Genomic DNA, 17,384 nt, shown 5'->3' with positions numbered 1-17,384 from the left:
CTTGAAGTTGTGCAATAGAATCAAACAAAGTCACTGAGCATAACCAAAGCTTTGTCGACGTTTTTATTAGTATATTTTTCAAGCCGCATAATAAAACTAATCAAACTTAAATAGAGCTTTTTTGACAACTAATACACGTTATTTTCTTGCACTTTATTTTTGACACACTTCTTCCTTGTATTGCTTTGTTTTTTCCCATTTCAGACTTTCTGGTTTATACATCAAATATACGCTCCTATGTCTTATTCGTAACACAAATCTCATTTTGTTTCTTATAAATGCAACCAATTGTCAAAATATTCGTGTACTCTCAGTGACGAAAAAAAGGGGCGGAGTTTCATTTCGCATGATTTCTCACGCACACCAATCAACGAAGTTTGATGAAAAACAAAAATAATAGTATGAGAAAAAATTGGCGTTTGAAAAGCTCATTCTTCAGTGATTCTAATACACATAGAAATGGAGTGATAAAATTACGATGATTATGATTTTTTAACAGCATCAGTGATAGTATCATTTATTTCAGGTTGAGTAATAGAAAATTTAGGAACACCGGATCAATGAAAAATCGGACAAAGAAGAGTTGCTGAAGGGATAATAGCAAGAGATCATGGTGAAGAGGCTAAGCTTCAGAATGAATTTCAGACATTATATAGTAGAATTAAAAAGGTTTCGCAAAGAATATATAATGTGAGAAATTGATGACAACTTTGGAAAACATTAATAAGCAGTAAAATTCATATCACATTGAATTTAGGGACGGGATGATGCGGAAAAATAGTTTAGCGTTGGGTGAATATATTTCCGTGAGAAAAAAAACAATTTTTACATTTGTTAATTAAAAGCACTACATTGGAAAATGGTGCACTACATTGGAAAACGCCTGTAGCAAAAAGTTGATATTAGTGTTACACTTGATTTGGGGGAAAAGTAGTTGGAAAAATCTTTGTGGTCCGTAAAACAGAAGGATAACAAAAAAGAGACTGAAAATTCTTGGAGAAGTGAATGAAAAAAAAGTTTTTTGTGTCATTTTTGTTTTTTAAGAAGAAAGTAACCCTGAAAAATAGATGGCTCGACTTTTTGGATAAAGGGAACAAACAAGAGGTTTCAATTTGTTGGAATGTTGAATTTTCAAAAAAATGGAAAGGAGTAATGAACAAATGATTTTACAGTCGGGAAATATAATGGAAAATAGGTCACAGAAAAACATGACACAGAACAAGAAAAATCACGGTAATTTTGGAAATCGGGGGAAACATTGGGATCGAAAGCTAATCAATAGAAACACGATGTTTTGGATCCCTACCCGGAGGGAACCGCTCAAACGGCTTCCTCCTTGATTCCGAAGGTGCCCATCACGGTCTTGTAGATGTTGGAGGCCAAGAATCGTGGGTAGCTGTCTCTTTGCATAAGGGTGTAGATCTGGTTTTGAGCCTCGTCAAAGGTGGAGGCAGATGGACGTCCCATGTTGGTGTTAACGATTTCACGGACACGAGAGTCTAACGAAACTTCTTTTGGGGAAAGGATCGAGATGAAATCTTCGTAGATAATGCGAGCCTGAAAAATTTATTATGAAACCTTTAGAATGTGTGTGTGTGTGTGTGTGTGAAAATAACATGTTTGATGAAATGATCAGTTCTTGCTAATTCTAAAATGTTTATTTTCACCCATTTGAATTTAGGAATTGGAATTCAAAAATTCAAGATGTTTGGAAAATCCTCTGAATCTAATCTACAAAATGTTTTAAACATGTTTCTGATTCAAAATTAAAACACACTATTATAGTTTCTCAAAAAGTTGGTCATTCAAGCAAGATTCATATTGATCATTGAACACGGAGTCATTTTTTCTAAATACCAGCCAAACTCAACTGATACTTTCTCAGATACACGTCTAATCCCCCAGAATACTTTTCAAATTCTCCCTCGGTTGAAAGGTTTGGTTTCAAGGTTTATAAAGTGTACTTTGATAGGTTTTTCTCTAGTTGGCCGGGTCATTAGAACATGGGAATTAGCCAGTAATGAGATATATATATATATATATATATAATACTCCGGTCATTAAGCTATTAGTTGATTCATCAAATGCACTTCTGCTTCTTATATTATCTTTTTTTAATTAAACGTTACTTAAACTGACCTTCTCTTCAATTTTCTCGGCATTTTTCTCTCGTTTGAGCTCTTCACACGCCTGCCAGAAAAGAATGTTTTCATCTGAGTATTCTCCTTTTAAGAATTCGGCAAAGTACTTTTGTCCAGCTGAAAATATATGTATGGCTTTGAAAAATGGTATACGAAATTAGCTCACCTCGGTGTTTCATGAGGTTCTCAAAAGATTGCGACCATCCGAAAACAATTTCATAAGTGGGTCTGAAACATGAAAATAAAAAAAACATCCATACCGAATTAGAAAGGAATTTTTCTCTCAAAATATCGTTTTATCCTTTATCTTTCAGATTTTCTTTAATCTATGTGCTAAGTGAAGCTTATCTAAGCAAAAAGCCGGATGTTTTCATTACTGTTTCTTCAAAAGTCGACTAGTACAACCAGCTTTAATCAAGAATCCATGCCAAAACCTAATATTTCTCAATGCCAGGTGTTTTGTGCATGTGGCCAATTTGGTTACCGACGTCACACGTCACATTCACTCAGGTGATTTCTTCGACTTTTTCCTTCTTTATTTTGACAGGCATGCTTTATGGAAAAAGACAGCACGGCACAAAAGAGGGCATGAGAAACAACACTGAATATTTAAGGTTTCTTATTCTGTCTTGTTTCTTGAAAATGAAAACAGAAACATCTTAACTTAAATTTATCATTGCAGCTCCACAACTTCAAATGGTCAGTTAGTGGAAGACTTGATTATTGGTTTGAAAAAAGCCAAAGTGACGTGCATGTTTTTTAGTTCCCTAGAACTAGATACCAGATTGAAATTATGTATGAATATGAAATATTATTCAAAATTGAATTTATACCTCAAATTGAAGTTTCTGTGCGTCAACTCAAAATTTGTGGCATTAAATGTCGTGTTTTTCATCTGAGTTTTTCCGAACATAAAAGGGCTACAAATAAAAAGTACGATTGTATCTACACTGACGCAATTGATCAATTGATCAATCAGTTTATGATAGAAGACAGAAATGTGTGACTATCCGAAGTTCAAACAATTTAGTGTAAATTTTAAAATAAGAAGCAAATAATCAAACTTACGGGCCATCGTTTTCCTGGTTTTTCTTTTCGACCGAGACGCTTCCGCTGAAAATTGATAGTATTATAAACGTTTCAAAGCAATATTGATATCAAAAACTATTTGTTAAACTCGTAATTTTTTCCTGAACTTACTCATAATTATTGCGAAAACAGTTCCGAAGAACTGCTCCCATTTTGTCACCACAATCACAAAGGAACCCTATTTTGACAGAGTTTGGATAATGTTGGCCTGTGCCGGCGAGAAACAAAAACTGAATTCGAAATGTTGGAATTCAAATTCAACTCCCAACTTCAGCGAAGTGGCAGATGATGTTGATGAATAATTGATAAATTGAGACACAGAAGAGCAACGGCGGCTGCTGCTTCGGATTCGGATTCGACGAGCCTTGTAGCTTGCTCAGGAGAAAAGGGAGAAAAAATAAGAAAAAGGGTGTCTTCTTTCCTTGTTTCTTTTTTCCTTCTGCTGCTCTCTCCAGAAAAAAAACTAGTAGAAGACGTGGAGTGGGGAGATTGGTTGGGCGGAGCCGAAGCAGGCGAGCACGGAGACTTAGTGCAAAAAGTCCAGGGTATTAGTAATGAATAAGCTGTTACTTTTTCTTTTTTCACGGGCTGGTTTCTACAGATAATTTCTACTTCTTCAAAAATCTACACTTGCAATATCTTGTAGAAAAATGAAACGCACTGATGGCTCAGAAATTCGAAGAGGTTCTTTTTCTAAAGAGAGGCAAACAAGAGCGATAGGATTAGGAGCGTCTTCGCTCTCTAACAGAGTCAAGGATTAATCGCTTCGGTCATATGCTCCTGGATATTATATTGGAAAAAAGAAGAAGAAGAAGCCAAGCATATGGGATTGGCAAGAGCAAGACGAATGAGCATTTTTTGTGTATATATGCAATTCTACTTGATTGAAGATTGTTCAAATTGGGGATCAAAGGCACAGACACGTATTCAATTAGATTTTAACAACGAAAAAAAAACGAAGAAAAATCTAATCCTAAACCCATTCCTTCTTCCCACTTTTTTCTTACTTCACATTTGCAAAACACACTGAATATTCCCACGGTTTGAGACGTCACTGGGAAAAACTAAAAAACTACACTTTTTCCGGTTTATTTCTAAGAAAATCTAAAAACGATTTTAAGCCGCTAAAATGACCTTGTGAAAGTCATGAAAATTTGAACCGTGAGAATAGCATCCGAAATGAAATCACAATATTTTTTGAGACACTTAGAGATTATTGTTCAAAAAGTTCAAATCATCCACAAACATTGAATTTGTCAAAGTGCAAGATTCAGCTTTCGAAGAGTAACTTGAAACATGATATGTGATGTGGTGGTAGGTCTAGGACCTTTTCCAACATTCGTTGGAATTCTTGTTCAAAAGGCATACCAAAGAAACTCTATACCTTCTATATCTTGTATATGCTTTTAGTACCAGGAGAAATTTAGAATAGCGAGGCATAACACAACGCGAGTAAACTGGTATATGAGAAAAATGCCAGTTATTTTGATATACTTGAGACGAAACTTTGTTCACGGAAATTAGAAGCTACGTTCCACAGGGAAAATAATACGATACAAATGAAAATTGAAAACAAAAAAATGAGCGTATGTCTAGTTGTTAATTAACATAAATACAAAACAACATCTGACTGGTCAACTTACTTCCTATGTTCAGTACAGCAACCGCAGAAGGCGAAGCTAAGTTTCCGTAGATAACTCGAGAACCCGGTTGGAGGATGATCGGGCATAGTTAAAAATGAAGTTGAACAGGTAGCTAGCAAGAACAAGAGAATAAGAATCAGAAGAAGAGAATGAAGCCAGCGAGCTCAATGAGATATAGAGCACAAAGCGAGAGAGAAATGCGCTGTCTTATATCACACGCCCAACTCATGTGAGAGAGAGAGACTTCGCATATAGTTCCACCTACAAATTAGTGGACCTTTTAAAGGAAAGCAAGACTGTGAGCTGGTTTAGGTCTAACAGGAATGAATATACGGCGTTTAGATATATCAAGCTTTTTGAAATGAAATGATAATACATATCTAATCTCCTTCATCTTTTTTTGTGATGAATTTTGTTCTGTCAGGACAATAGAAACAAATAATTTCCCTTTTGTTATGTTCCTAATCTATTTTTTTCCCATTACTCATACCAAAGATCCGGGCACCAATGGCTGCTCTTCTTTTCCATTGACTATCTGTACCCTCCACCTGGAAAAGTTGAAGTACTACGTGAGAAAGAAAAAAAACATTTTTAGAAAGAGTTAGAAAATGTGTATATTGAGAAGAGTTATGAATAGCAAGAAAACTGAACTGAATGTTATCCAATCAAAGATTCATGAACTTATGGAAGAAATTCAAGCACACTGAACTCCGTACGAAGCTTCACAGTTTCCATTCGAAGCACAGAAATTGAAAAAAATTGGGAAGGCACGCAAACCGTTTTCCGGTGCCAAGTGATACGTCACAACACAACAAGAAGTTGTTGTAAGCGCAATAAAACGCCTCTCCGCAACTTTTTTCTCACGCAACCACCACGAAAATAGGAGAGAGGACCTCGAATCCCTTGTCCGAAACGCTAAAAATAGGAATAAGAAATCTAAATATACATTCGGTGGTGATATTTATTGAGTTAAGGCGTCAACTACTAGTATGTGTGAAAAACTTGTGTGGGCGACGGCGAACGACCGTGGCTTATGAATTTTAAATAAGATGTTTGTTTTTTTTTGGGGTGGTTCAATTTTAAAAACAAGATCAACATTGGATTTACCTTGTTCACTAAAAAAGTTAATTGTTCAAGAATTATCAATTTTTAGTGGGGGGGGGGGGGATTATTAAAATAAACGTTTATCTCAAATCTTCAAATTATAGGCTAGCCCAAATTTTAATTCAGGGGTTTTGCATGATCTTTCCGAAATTTATTTTTTCCCACTATCACAAATGTTTCATACACCCCTTCAATTACTGAAAAGGTTGTTGAGAGCATTTCTTGATGCTCCTTGATTTGCATGGTACCATACACAAGAATTTGAGAACAAACTTCAACATTTCCACGGTACTTGGGAGAGACGTCACCTTGCAGGTGTTTTATGAAAATTCAAATACTCTTTTTTTTCTGTTTCTACACAAACCTGAATTATTCTAGGACTCCATCTCGGATTATGCACATAGTCAAAATGGCTCGACACTTACTGGATTATTATAAGTGTTTTATGTCATTGCAATTTGGTGCATACTTTTTGGAAACGGTATCATCACCTACATTATAGTCGACGAACGTCCACCCATCTCGATGTAGAGATAAACGGTTTGGACAGCAGCGGTAGAAGTTTTGAAAGTTTCAATAAATAACTGATAGAATACTGGTCAATGTCTCAAGAGAGCTCGAGAAAGAGCGGGGAAGTGAGCCTAATTAGCCAATAGACCGTTCGCCAAGAATATGTAGAATCAGTTGTCGACAGAAATCAAGTAATACGAAAATCTATTGGCAACAATACATGAGTATCTTGATATCAAGCAATAATTTTGGAGCAAAACAGTGACAAGGGCTCACCTGTGTTTTTGGCCCATAAAGGTACAGTCACACGTCAGTAACCGCATAAGGTTTTGTGTGCCTTCGACAAGCACTGGTGGTGTTGGAGGTGGGTTTAGTATTCAGTATCTGATTATTTTTCTTTCTTTTTCGTTCACTAAAAGTCAATGGCTGATGGCGTACGTGTTAGGTGACGATGATGAAGTAGAAGAAAATAGGGGGCAGGGCTTTTTGGAATCAATGCAAAATATATAAGACGAAATAGAGAGGGACGGCTGTGGTGATGGCTGTGCAGTGGTGAGGGAGACCAGAGTATGTGAGAGGGACTATGTTTTCCTCTTCGTTCTCTTTCCCATTTCTCTACTTTCCTTCCCACACCGCCCCTTCCCGAGACCCGCCTTCCCCTTTGGATTTTCTTTCCGCAAGACCATTTCTCCGCATCACTTCGGTGCATTTTTTTTGTTGCTGCCTTTCCTTAAGCTCCTCACTTCTGATGGAGCAAATAAAAAAGGATCACGAGAGGGTTCAGCCGGTCAGACAAATATGAAACGAACTGTTTTCTGTTTCGAGTCAGGAAACGAATGAATGAAGGTGGATAGGAGAGCAGGGAGAGGAAGATCAAATTGAAAAGTGGGGCAGGGAGGCAAAGAGCAGTGAGCACAGTATTTGGATAGTTATGTGGGGGGAAACAGAGCAAGAGAGCTATGCTAACAACGGAAGAAGACTTTGTGCCTATCACATTACATATCATCTTTCTATTCCGGGATCTGGAGCTCTTGAATCTAGAAGTTATGAACTTCAGAATGTGTATTTTTCGAAGTTTCACCATAATGATTAAAAAATTCAGGAAACCTGAAAAATCGTGTGAACCACCTGAGGGATCGCAGCCATAATTTTTTCTTCAGGGACCGAATTCCACAGAAAATTCAAAAGAGAACAAATGAATTTGAAAAATAAAACCGTGAAAGTGAGAAATTGAAAAATTGAAAACTCGTTGGCTGACAGACAGTTCAATAATATAGGAAATCAACGGGAGCGACGGCATAGAGTAAACATCAAATGGTCGAAGCGAGGAGAGGGGAGGCAACAAACTTGGCGCATAATCTTTCTATTCTACTTTTTTAAATTTTAATATTGAACAATCTTTTTTCCTACTGTAAATTAGACTGGTAAAAGCATCTATATGTATTTGTGGACTATTTTTTACAGCTTGTTCTTTAATGTTCAGGCTTCTACTATTTGTTTCATTAACTTTCAGCTGCACAAATTGATGATTGAGAGGTACATCATCAACAAGTTCAAGGTATTTCAACTAACAATTTTGATACCTGTTTGTTATAGTAATACATTTTAAAAAATGAACCGACGTTTCATCTACTCAATTTAAAACAATTTATTTATATCATTCAAAGCTTTTCGTTAAGTTTTAAGTTTCACAATTTCAGAAAAATAGAACATTGTTTTGGAAACGGAATTAGGGGTAAGGCTAATGCAATGCTAACTGCGGCTGAAAAATTGACTTCTCCGGAAAAATCTGAGAGTTACTAGGTCACGAAAAATTTCACAAAAAAAAATTTCATGTTTTTTATATCTCAAAAAACTGATTCTGAAAATACCTCAAATCTTGTCTGAGAAACGATCAAGAAAAAATCAGGAAACAATTAGAAAGTAAATACAAAGTAAATTAACAGAAACAACCAGATTTAATGAAACTTTGTTTTGGGAGGTTTTTGTGTTCTTCTTAGAAATCACTCTCAGTTGTCCCCTCTAGCCTAGCAGACTACTTCTCAGGTAAGACTGATTGAAAAATGAAATGAGAGTGAAAAAAGAAACGCTATCTCTTGCAAAAGCCAACTGAAGGTTGATAAGTCACCTTTTCCAACACATTTATAATCGAATTCAACGGCAGAGTGTTTTTTGGTCCAAATTCCATAGAGTTGACAAAAAATTCAGTTGCAGTAGAAGAAGTTTTTATTTTAAAACAAATAAAAAAATTAAGAAGGTCGGTGGTTTTTGTGTAAGTACATGAAAACTCAAAGTTGCAAAATCAATTTTATCAATCACGTATCCAAAAAAGAGAACAGGTGTTTTATGCAAAAAGAAAATTTCTGTTTGTTACAAAAATGGAAAAAAATAGATAATGATGAGGTCTCAAAAATAAATTTCAGCCTCGAAAGAGATAACTCTGAACTATTGGTTTTATCTTATAATTTTCCTTGTTAAAGATGGAGTACGGCTAGTAAGAAATCAATTAAAATTCATTGGTGTTGGCATGACTGAATATCATAATAAAATTTTTTGTTTTTGAATAAAAAATGGTGAAAATCGAGTTTGCGTCATTTTTTGAGAAATCTAATGCACTGTCTAAATATCGATTCTCTAGACTGTAAGAAAATTCCAAAAACATGCTTTTTGGCTTGAAATTTCAAAAATTTTCAAATTTTTAATTTTTTTTTGTTATGATTTAGCCCAACAGGAAGGGTTTAATCAAAAATTGTTTATTGGTTGAGTTTCAAGATCAAATCTTGATTTGTTCGTTGAATAATACAAATGTTCGACTTCATTTGATATATTGCTTAAGCATATATATATGCTTAATTTCACACTTTTAGGCACTCTTATCGATTTTCACATCAACCAATTTTTTGGATAAGTTGTTGTATCAGTATCATCTGCTGAGCTGATGTTTTATTACAGTGATTTTTTTGTTGAATCTTAGTTACTTTGTCAAGCGTATCGATTTTCGGCCTGATTTGCCAATTTATCTGCATGAACAGTTTTAAGTGAACATTTTCAGACATTTTAAAACCGTTCTTGCATTGCGACTTAAACAAAATTCAAAAATTCAAATAAACATGCTAATTTCATATTCTGATGCATTGGACTTTTTGGATTTCGACGCTTCTAACCATTTTTCAGCTGTTTTTTTTTCATTTTTAGAAAAGTGGAAACCTGTAATTTTGAAAACACAAATAGGAATGAGAATGATTTAAACTCAGGGAAGTTTGGAAATTTTAAAAAATAATGCCAAGTTTTATAGCTCTCTGGAATTCTTTTGTTCACTTCAAAAGTTACATAATGTCAAAGTGGTTTCAATTAACAGATTTTTAAGTATTAATCTTGGAATAAAAGAGAATACTATAAAAAGAAAAACTGAAACAAAAAAACTTCGAAGTATTTTCAGACTTGACAAAAAAAGGGGAAACATTTACAATAACAGAAATGCTTCCAAACTATGTAATGAAATTTTTCATACGTATTCGTTTGAACTGCAATTAGAATATTTTAAAATTGCGCAGTACAACAATATTATGCTGAATATGTGACTTACGAGAAAAAATTACCTTTGAATTGTTTATAAGAATGAAACTTTTTTTAAAAACTATTCTTTAAGTCATTATCTTGTTAGTTATCAGGATACGAGAGTTCAAATTGGGAGCTTAGAAAATGTTTGAAAAACGTGATTATTTGTTAGGTTTCCCCATTTGCGAATAGTATTTTAAATTTTTTTTCAAAAACCGTATATTTAAAATTTTCAATACCTGTATGTATTTTTGGTAGCAGTTCAAATTTTCGATCCCGCCTTTGAATGATATTCAAAGTGACATCACGTTGAGTTTTGAATTTTCTTGTTATTTATAAAGCTGTCTCATGTATTAAATTTATTCTAAACGCAGCCTAGACCTCCAATATGTGAGACAGGTGAAAATCAAATAGAAATTACGAATTTTCCAGACAATTTTAATACAAACGAAAAAGTACATTTAAAATGAAGAAGCTGTTGAATATTTTGTAGAAATTGAATTTTTTAAAATAGAAAGTCAAAATAGAAACTCACTCCGTGACAGTTTCTGTATTCTTTTTGAAGCACAGTCGTATGCATTTTATAGGGCATATAATAATTCTTTTTAATAGGGAAATTGTTGTTTCTGAGGTGCCAGCTGTATGTACATCATTCTGTTCGATCTCAGGAAGGTTGGGGTTTCGAATGAAAAGTCCATTGGTATTAGTGCCAGATGGACCAACTGTGGTCATACTGTCAAATATTTTGAATAAAAGTAGAACACAGTTTGCAACGACTTTTGATATTGGTCGTTGTTGTCTATGGATGATTCAAAAACATCCGACAACAGAGAATGAAAAGGATTCTCCGGGTAACCGGGAGGGCGGGGAAGATAAATTTCTAACGTTTCTCGCGCTTCTCTTTTCCTCGTTTGAGTCAGGTTGACAAACACAAATGGAAAGATGGGCGGAGCAGCAGGCGCATTCAAGAGCGCATTAAAGGGAAGAAGAAAAGAAGAGAATGAGTGATTTGTGAAATTTGGCAGGCAAAAAAAGCTAAAAAATCTTCGATATATTCACGCTCCAGCAAATTTGTTCAAGCTTCATGATAACCAGACAAGCGAGTTTGATAGATTTTTGTCTAATCAGAAGGTCAAAATTGAGCTAACTGGTTTTTGAAAGATTTTGAATAATTTTGCAAAGTTTTTTCTAACATTTACAAATGAGAATATGTGAGTTTCCATCAAAAAGTTCAAACATGTTTTAAAACCGACTACAAAAAGTGACCAAAGCATTAAGTACTGTTTATGAATACCGTATTGTATCTCCAAGACTCCAGTTATTAGTTTGATCACAGATTAGAGCCCCCATTTAAACGAGATAATCTAATAGTTTATCTAATGACCTGTGTTCCACCAGCATGACGGGGTTTCAATCCTTGCATCAATGATGTTCGCTGAGACAGAGGCGCTGTTTGGCTAGTTCCGGGCAACGCATGATACCCAAAAATTGGCATGTTCGAAAAAACTCGGCACTGTTAGAACTCCGCATTTTCCTGCAGCTTCTGGTCCAACGTTAACTTGGTGACCTACAGTCTTTCTGATTTACTCTGTGTCCCTACTTCTTTTTGTGTGTCCATGCTTAGCCGATGGGCGGCAGTCCAAAGCGGAAAGACTGTAGGTTGCTATGTGACAAGTTACAGATATAGATCGCACAATACAAAGACAACTTTATACCGCTTAGCGGAAAGACATCTGGACATTCTAGTAATCTATAGTGCAATCCATATCGGTCATTTGGTATATTGCAAATTACAGTCCTTCCGGACTGGGACTAGAATTTCACACAGAAAAAAGGGGCGACGCAGAGCTAAGCGAAACAAATGTAGGTTGTTATGTACCAAGTCACAGATATAGATCGGACTATAGATAGGCATCAGGGGTGTGCGACAAATTTGCCGTTAATTTCAACAAAGTAGATTTGCCGAATTTGTTGAGCTTGGAAAACTTTGAGATTTGCCGCACACCCCTGTACTGAACCCTCTAAAAGTTACTTGAAAGCACATAGAAAGTTCGAAATTTTAGGTTCTGAAAAAAAAATGATATCAATAGAAAACTGAAGTTCATTCATTATGATTTAGCATTATCGACAACCTTGATTGAGAAATGACTTCAACCCATGAAAATGTCTATAGCCATATACGCATAAGTAGAAACAACAAGTTGCGATATTATTATTTAAAAAAAAATCAAATATACGTTTACATAAACCGACATACACTTATAAATACTTAAAATACATATTTAAAATAAATTAGATAGATACATTTTAAAGATAATTTACAGGACTACCGCAAAAAATATCGAATTAAACGTTTACTTACCAGCAATCTTCCAACAATTGGCGGACCGTTGTATGAAGTTCAAAAATGTTGAAACGTTTGCGTTGAGTTTTACGTGCAGATCGTTTCGGGAAAGCATTCTCATCAGAGATAGAGCTCATTTTTGAACAGTTCATCACTCCAGGAAAATGAAATTATTAAGCCGTGGGCAGAGCGACAAAAAAATTATGGAAGGAAAATCAGAAGTGAGACAGAAGAGGAAATTGTTCGTTGCCTCGCAGATGGTGAAATACCTGGAGAAGGCGAAAAGCTCACGCGAAGATGAAGAAGAAGGAAAAAGCAAGACAGAGTAAAGTAGGACGTTGTGAGATTTTGATAACTAGTATTTTTGTCACGAAATGGTGGCGCGTTTAGAATGAGCGGACCTTGGGGGGATAAACAACAAAGTCAAAGAACACTAGTCGAACAGATGAAAAATGCTGTTTTGTCTCAATATTCTTAGAAAATATAAATCACCCAAAGAGTATTGTTACCTAAGTAATGCATTACAGCGGTGTTATTCATTGTACTGATATGTGAACTGTCAGTTGTGGGGGGTTTGAATATAATAGCATAATTAGTACGGACTTAATACGGAAGTGTGGAACAGATTGCGTTTCTTCTCGAACATTTTTATATTCTAAACTAATTCAAATCGATTAATATTTTTTGTTTAACAATAAAAATTATGCGGCAAAAAAGAGCAATTCGAGAAGTTTTTAAATAAAAATCTCCGAAAGTCACAGTCATCTTTTATAGAGTACGGTTAGTGGAAAAAAATATTGAAATCGTTTCATTGTTGGTAAAATAAATGAATATCATAATGAAACTTTTCAACGGAAATTTGAACTTTTTATTTACGAATCAAAAAACGGGGGAAACATGGTTTTTACCTTTTTTCCCCAAAAAGTTGCGCAAACTTTTTCAAGTTTTTTTTTTACTTGAAAGTAAATACAAATTTCAATTTTATTTTCAAAAATTTAATATGATATATGTACAAGCGGTACGCCACTTCAATTTTTATTTAAATTTAGAAACATAGAATAATTGAAATTAAACATAATTGTTAGTTTAAAGGAATTTGCGTAGCAACATAAATCGCTGTTTATTGTTTTCACCAACTTATCACGTGTGTGCTTGTCGAGAAGTTTCAAACATTTAACTTTACCATAAATCAATCAGAGAATCGATTAAAGCCATGATACAAGAACCTGAAGAACGCATTCGCAGCAAGTTGTGAGAATAAGTAGAACCTCGACAAAGTAAGATCCAATAAAGCCGAAAATCGCAAGTTTAATGAACTGATGCCGAGCAAGTTTTCAAGTAAATGTATTCAATATTGACCAGATACACCTGCCACCTTAATATTGGAGTCCTTTGGATTCGAGATATTTTCCGCTCACACTTAAGCTGCTGACGTAGTACTATTTCAGGTGCAAATTTCACTGTTTGCAATCGTTGTTTGTCGTTTTCAAAGAAGATCTTGGAGAGCTCTTGATGATGTTTTTTTTGTTGATTCTAGTGATTCTAGTGATTTGACCAGTGATCTTAGCTCAGCAAAATAAGAAAAAAAATTGGAAGAAATAGTTGTAAAATGAAGTGAAAATGTTTAAAGGTAAAGACTATTTAAACGAAATCTCTAGCAAAAAATAGTCAATCGGAGAAGTGCAAGCCGCATTTTGATAATTGCTTAGTAGATTAAGCAAAAAATTATTTTGAGAGAGAGAGAGAAAGAGAGAGAAAGATACCATCAACTTTCCCAAATTTAGTGTAAACGGCCCTTTGATTTGATAGAATATTAAAAGAAAACTCATGCGCACAAAGCAGAAACAATTATAAGAGGATTCAGAGAAAATACCTGTGTCTTGTCCATCGAATGCATCCCAACCCTTTGACCACACTGAAAAACTTGCTCCAACGGCTGATAGACGTCGGTTGATGAACCGCTTGATTTTCTCCTCCAATGCTGTCAAAAACCACTGCGTGGTTCGGACCACTCATTTTTGTATTCTTCAGAAGTTTACGTAGAACCGTGGAATAGAGTTTTGAGTAAGAACTTCGGAAAGAAAACAGAGACGAGAAATAGAAGAAACAAGATTTTCAAGTTCGAAGTTTTTTTTTCTTCTTCCGAAGCTGCAATTACAGCAAGAATGTTGGTCATGTCATCAAATCTACATGATCGCTTCTCTTCTAATGACTGGGTGGAGAAGTTGGAGAGCCAGCGCTTTCTTACTTGCAAATGTAGTCAACAATGAAAATGAGAAAGATAAAACGCAGAATAGAACTCAGTTACCATTGACGTATGCAAGGATGACTGTCTAGGATATGACACCTGTTTCAGAAGACTTTGTCAGGGCAACTTGGCTTAGATTCATTTTATTTATTTATCTATGTAGATGATTGTTGTATGAATTTGAATCCTCATATCGAAATTGTCTAACTATCAGAGAAGATTTTGCAAAGCCTTCTGTATCACTGTTGTTTCAGTTATAAATTTTGGAATCCTTGACGCAGCCATACGGGGAGTATGACAAACCTCTAATTTAGATTTCTCTAGCAACCACCTATCCTATAATTACTTATGAATGTGTATTTTGGCGCAGCATGCTGCTGCGCCTAACTTGAAATAAATGACTATCAGAAGGCAACAGCGTCGGGAATGGGCAGTGAATTACGAAGCTCTCCTTTGATTGATAACAAACATGGTATAATTGTATATATTCGCAACTTTTTGAATTTCCAAATTACTACCCTATGGTCTCGATCAGTGCTGCGCTCCATTGCTCCATTTTGGAAAGATATACTTCGGTCCATTTTGAAGATATCATTAAGCAGTTAATTAGGCAACTATAGAAAAATAATTGAGCATTATTTATTCTGTTTTTGTTGTATTATAAAAAAGAAGAGAACCATAATATGAGCAGCAAAGTTTAGCAATAAAGTGCAGCACTAATAAAGAGTATTTGGGCAAGCTGAACTTGCCACTCATTTGCTTTCTTTTCATTTTTGAAAAATACAATTTGAAGTATACACGGCATTAGTTAATATTACAATAATCACAATGTTATGCGGTTTTTTCAAAGTTTTTAATTTTTAACCTTTTGTTGTTAATTTTTTGAAGTGTTGCATTACAACTGTCGTTAATTTTTTGGCTGTTGACTAGAGAAATAATGGAATATTTGTCCTTGTCACGTAACATTTGGTTAATCGAATACATTTTCTTTTCCGTCTCCTGTCCTCTCATTCTCATTTCAATTTCCATCCGCTTCTTCTACTGCTACTCTTCATTATTTCCTCATGTGAGGAAGGCAAGTGAGCTACTGAGCACGCCTGAGCATACGCACTTTTTTCTTGCAGTGAATCAGATTTAATGAGAACTGCATGATTGGAGACGGAATAAAAAGAAAAAAAAAGAGGTCGGAGCAAACATAAAGGGGAGACATAGTTTTTTATAATATTTCGCAAAGTTCACGTTGCGGAACGAAATTGAGGGACCATAAAAAGAATGAAATTAATTTGAACTTTTGATTCTGAAGTGTGTTTCTAAAGGTTTTAATTTATCACCTAAGTTTTTCTCTTTGGGGCTAATTACTGCTTAATTAACATTCTCTGACACAGAATTAACATAGAAAATGCTATATAAATCTTGTTGTCTTAAAAAAACAAGCTTATACAAGTGTCAAATTAACGAAAATTTGGTTATGACCTACTCAAACAATTAAATTCAACGCAAAACTCAACTAACCTGACATACGGTTTACCGCTTGGTGAAGAATTGTGAGTGACACAAACGATGATTTTTCCAAAACAACTTATTGCACATGACATGTTTGCCTCTGAAAGTTTATCCGGTAAAATAAACTTCAAACAAAACATGAATTTAAAGGAAGAAAAAAGTTCAAAAAGGAAAAAGTTTAGAAAATGAATAGAACCTCATTGAAGAAAAAACCTTGATGAGAAGAAGAGGATGGGACACTTGTGGCTGTGGCGGAATATATCGATGCCTCGCGGACACACGCATACATAATACTAGAACCACTTCTTTCTTTTTTCTTTCCCTTTTCCCTTCATTCTCTCACTATATTTAATGAATATATGGATGATGAGTGAAAATTCAAAAGATACTGGGGCCACTGACGCTCTGGAGGTCTCGTGTCATGCGATCCGTTTGACATTTGGCAAAAGAACAACTTTTTCAGATTTTCAAGTGTTGAAAGTTAAAACTATTATAAAAACACAATTTGGATTTAGTATATATTTTTTTAATTTGCTTAGATTAAACAACTGTAATGTTTCAATTTAAAAATGGATCACCCCTGCTTTAGCACATTACTTTTGTAAAATTAAAATTCCTTAATTATTAACAAAAAAATTAGCAACATTTTACAAATCTCTACATTTCAGGAAGAAACTGAAAATTTTCACTTTTTTTTCAAAGCAAATATACAAAAAAACCAGAATAGTTTCCAAAAACATTTTGTCATGTGTGAAACCGTTTAAGGCGATTGCGAATGAAAGTGTGTGGGATGGAATATGATTATTGTTGCATAAAATATGTTGTTCTGATTTCCCATTCCAGAAATATGTAAACATAAATATTAAACTTTTACTGCGGAAATTTAAGACAAAGTTATTCGAAATTATAGGATTTTCCTACTACTAGATTCCACATTACTTCCAAATCAAAAAAATTAGCATAAAAACAAGATTTTAATTGTTTTAATTAATTTATTATTTTTATGAGAAAACATGTTAGCCCTTTTGTCAAGTTTGACCACAGCTACAAAGTTTAAAAAAACACAACATGTTTGGGCACTTGAAACAAAACCAATTGGTTTGTTGGCTTTCCACACAAGAGAAGAAAAAAAAGCAAAAAAAAAACTGAGAAAGTCAGTTTTTTGTTAGTTTATACGTTTTTTCAATGTTCACTTAAACACCTAAAAGCAAATGTTAAAATGAAAAACATACTTTCCAAATTAG

General features: G+C 34.5%; 2 protein-coding genes and 4 non-coding genes across 10 annotated transcripts in view; 2 read left to right on the top strand and 4 right to left on the bottom strand.

Moving 5' to 3' along the window:
• Positions 1-17,384, top strand: part of nhr-27 (Nuclear hormone receptor family member nhr-27) — a gene marked incomplete at both ends in the record, with an annotated part of 102,695 nt that overhangs the window by 79,426 nt on the left and 5,885 nt on the right. The window lies entirely within an intron of this gene.
• Positions 502-16,240, bottom strand: rgs-2. Of its 4 annotated transcripts, none has more exons than NM_077723.6 (5): positions 6,764-7,082; positions 3,210-3,254; positions 2,308-2,369; positions 2,140-2,258; positions 502-1,557 (listed from the first exon to the last, which is right to left on the bottom strand). In NM_077723.6, exons 1-5 carry the CDS (start codon positions 6,808-6,810, stop codon positions 1,321-1,323), a joined length of 510 nt encoding a protein of 169 aa, NP_510124.2. In that variant the 5' UTR covers positions 6,811-7,082; the 3' UTR covers positions 502-1,320. The 4 variants fall into 4 exon arrangements, with proteins under 4 accessions (NP_510124.2, NP_001379248.1, NP_001257199.1 ...); NM_001392863.1 differs by lacking the exon at positions 6,764-7,082 and adding an exon at positions 16,150-16,240 and having other exon boundaries at positions 509-1,557; NM_001270270.5 differs by lacking the exon at positions 6,764-7,082 and adding an exon at positions 3,342-3,874 and having other exon boundaries at positions 510-1,557.
• On the bottom strand, positions 3,540-3,682 carry F16H9.6. The gene has a single exon (NR_102221.1). It is a non-coding gene; the product is annotated as an Unclassified non-coding RNA F16H9.6 (non-coding RNA).
• On the bottom strand, positions 5,046-5,136 carry F16H9.5. The gene has a single exon (NR_102220.1). It is a non-coding gene; the product is annotated as an Unclassified non-coding RNA F16H9.5 (non-coding RNA).
• Positions 7,051-7,291, top strand: F16H9.4. The gene has a single exon (NR_072302.1). It is a non-coding gene; the product is annotated as an Unclassified non-coding RNA F16H9.4 (non-coding RNA).
• 21ur-15144 lies at positions 12,947-12,967 on the bottom strand. Its single transcript, NR_072301.1, has one exon.

This window comes from Caenorhabditis elegans, chromosome X (assembly GCF_000002985.6).
Source record: "Caenorhabditis elegans chromosome X".
Lineage (NCBI taxonomy): Eukaryota > Metazoa > Nematoda > Chromadorea > Rhabditida > Rhabditidae > Caenorhabditis > Caenorhabditis elegans.
The sequence above is the reverse complement of the archived record's forward strand: the minus strand, read 5'-3'. Positions and strand labels throughout refer to the sequence as shown.

What these genes read in the sequence shown, in the direction of transcription:
- rgs-2 (NM_001392863.1), bottom strand. Translation starts at nt 16,232, where the DNA reads ATGTCATGTGCAATAAGTTGTTTTGGAAAAATCATCGTTTGTGTCACT. An exon ending in AGCGGTAAACCGTATGTCAG is followed by an intron (nt 3,255 to 16,149) that starts GTTAGTTGAGTT and finishes ATCAATTTTCAG; the next exon opens with CGGAAGCGTCTCGGTCGAAA. An exon ending in AACCAGGAAAACGATGGCCC is followed by an intron (nt 2,370 to 3,209) that starts GTAAGTTTGATT and finishes TTCATGTTTCAG; the next exon opens with ACCCACTTATGAAATTGTTT.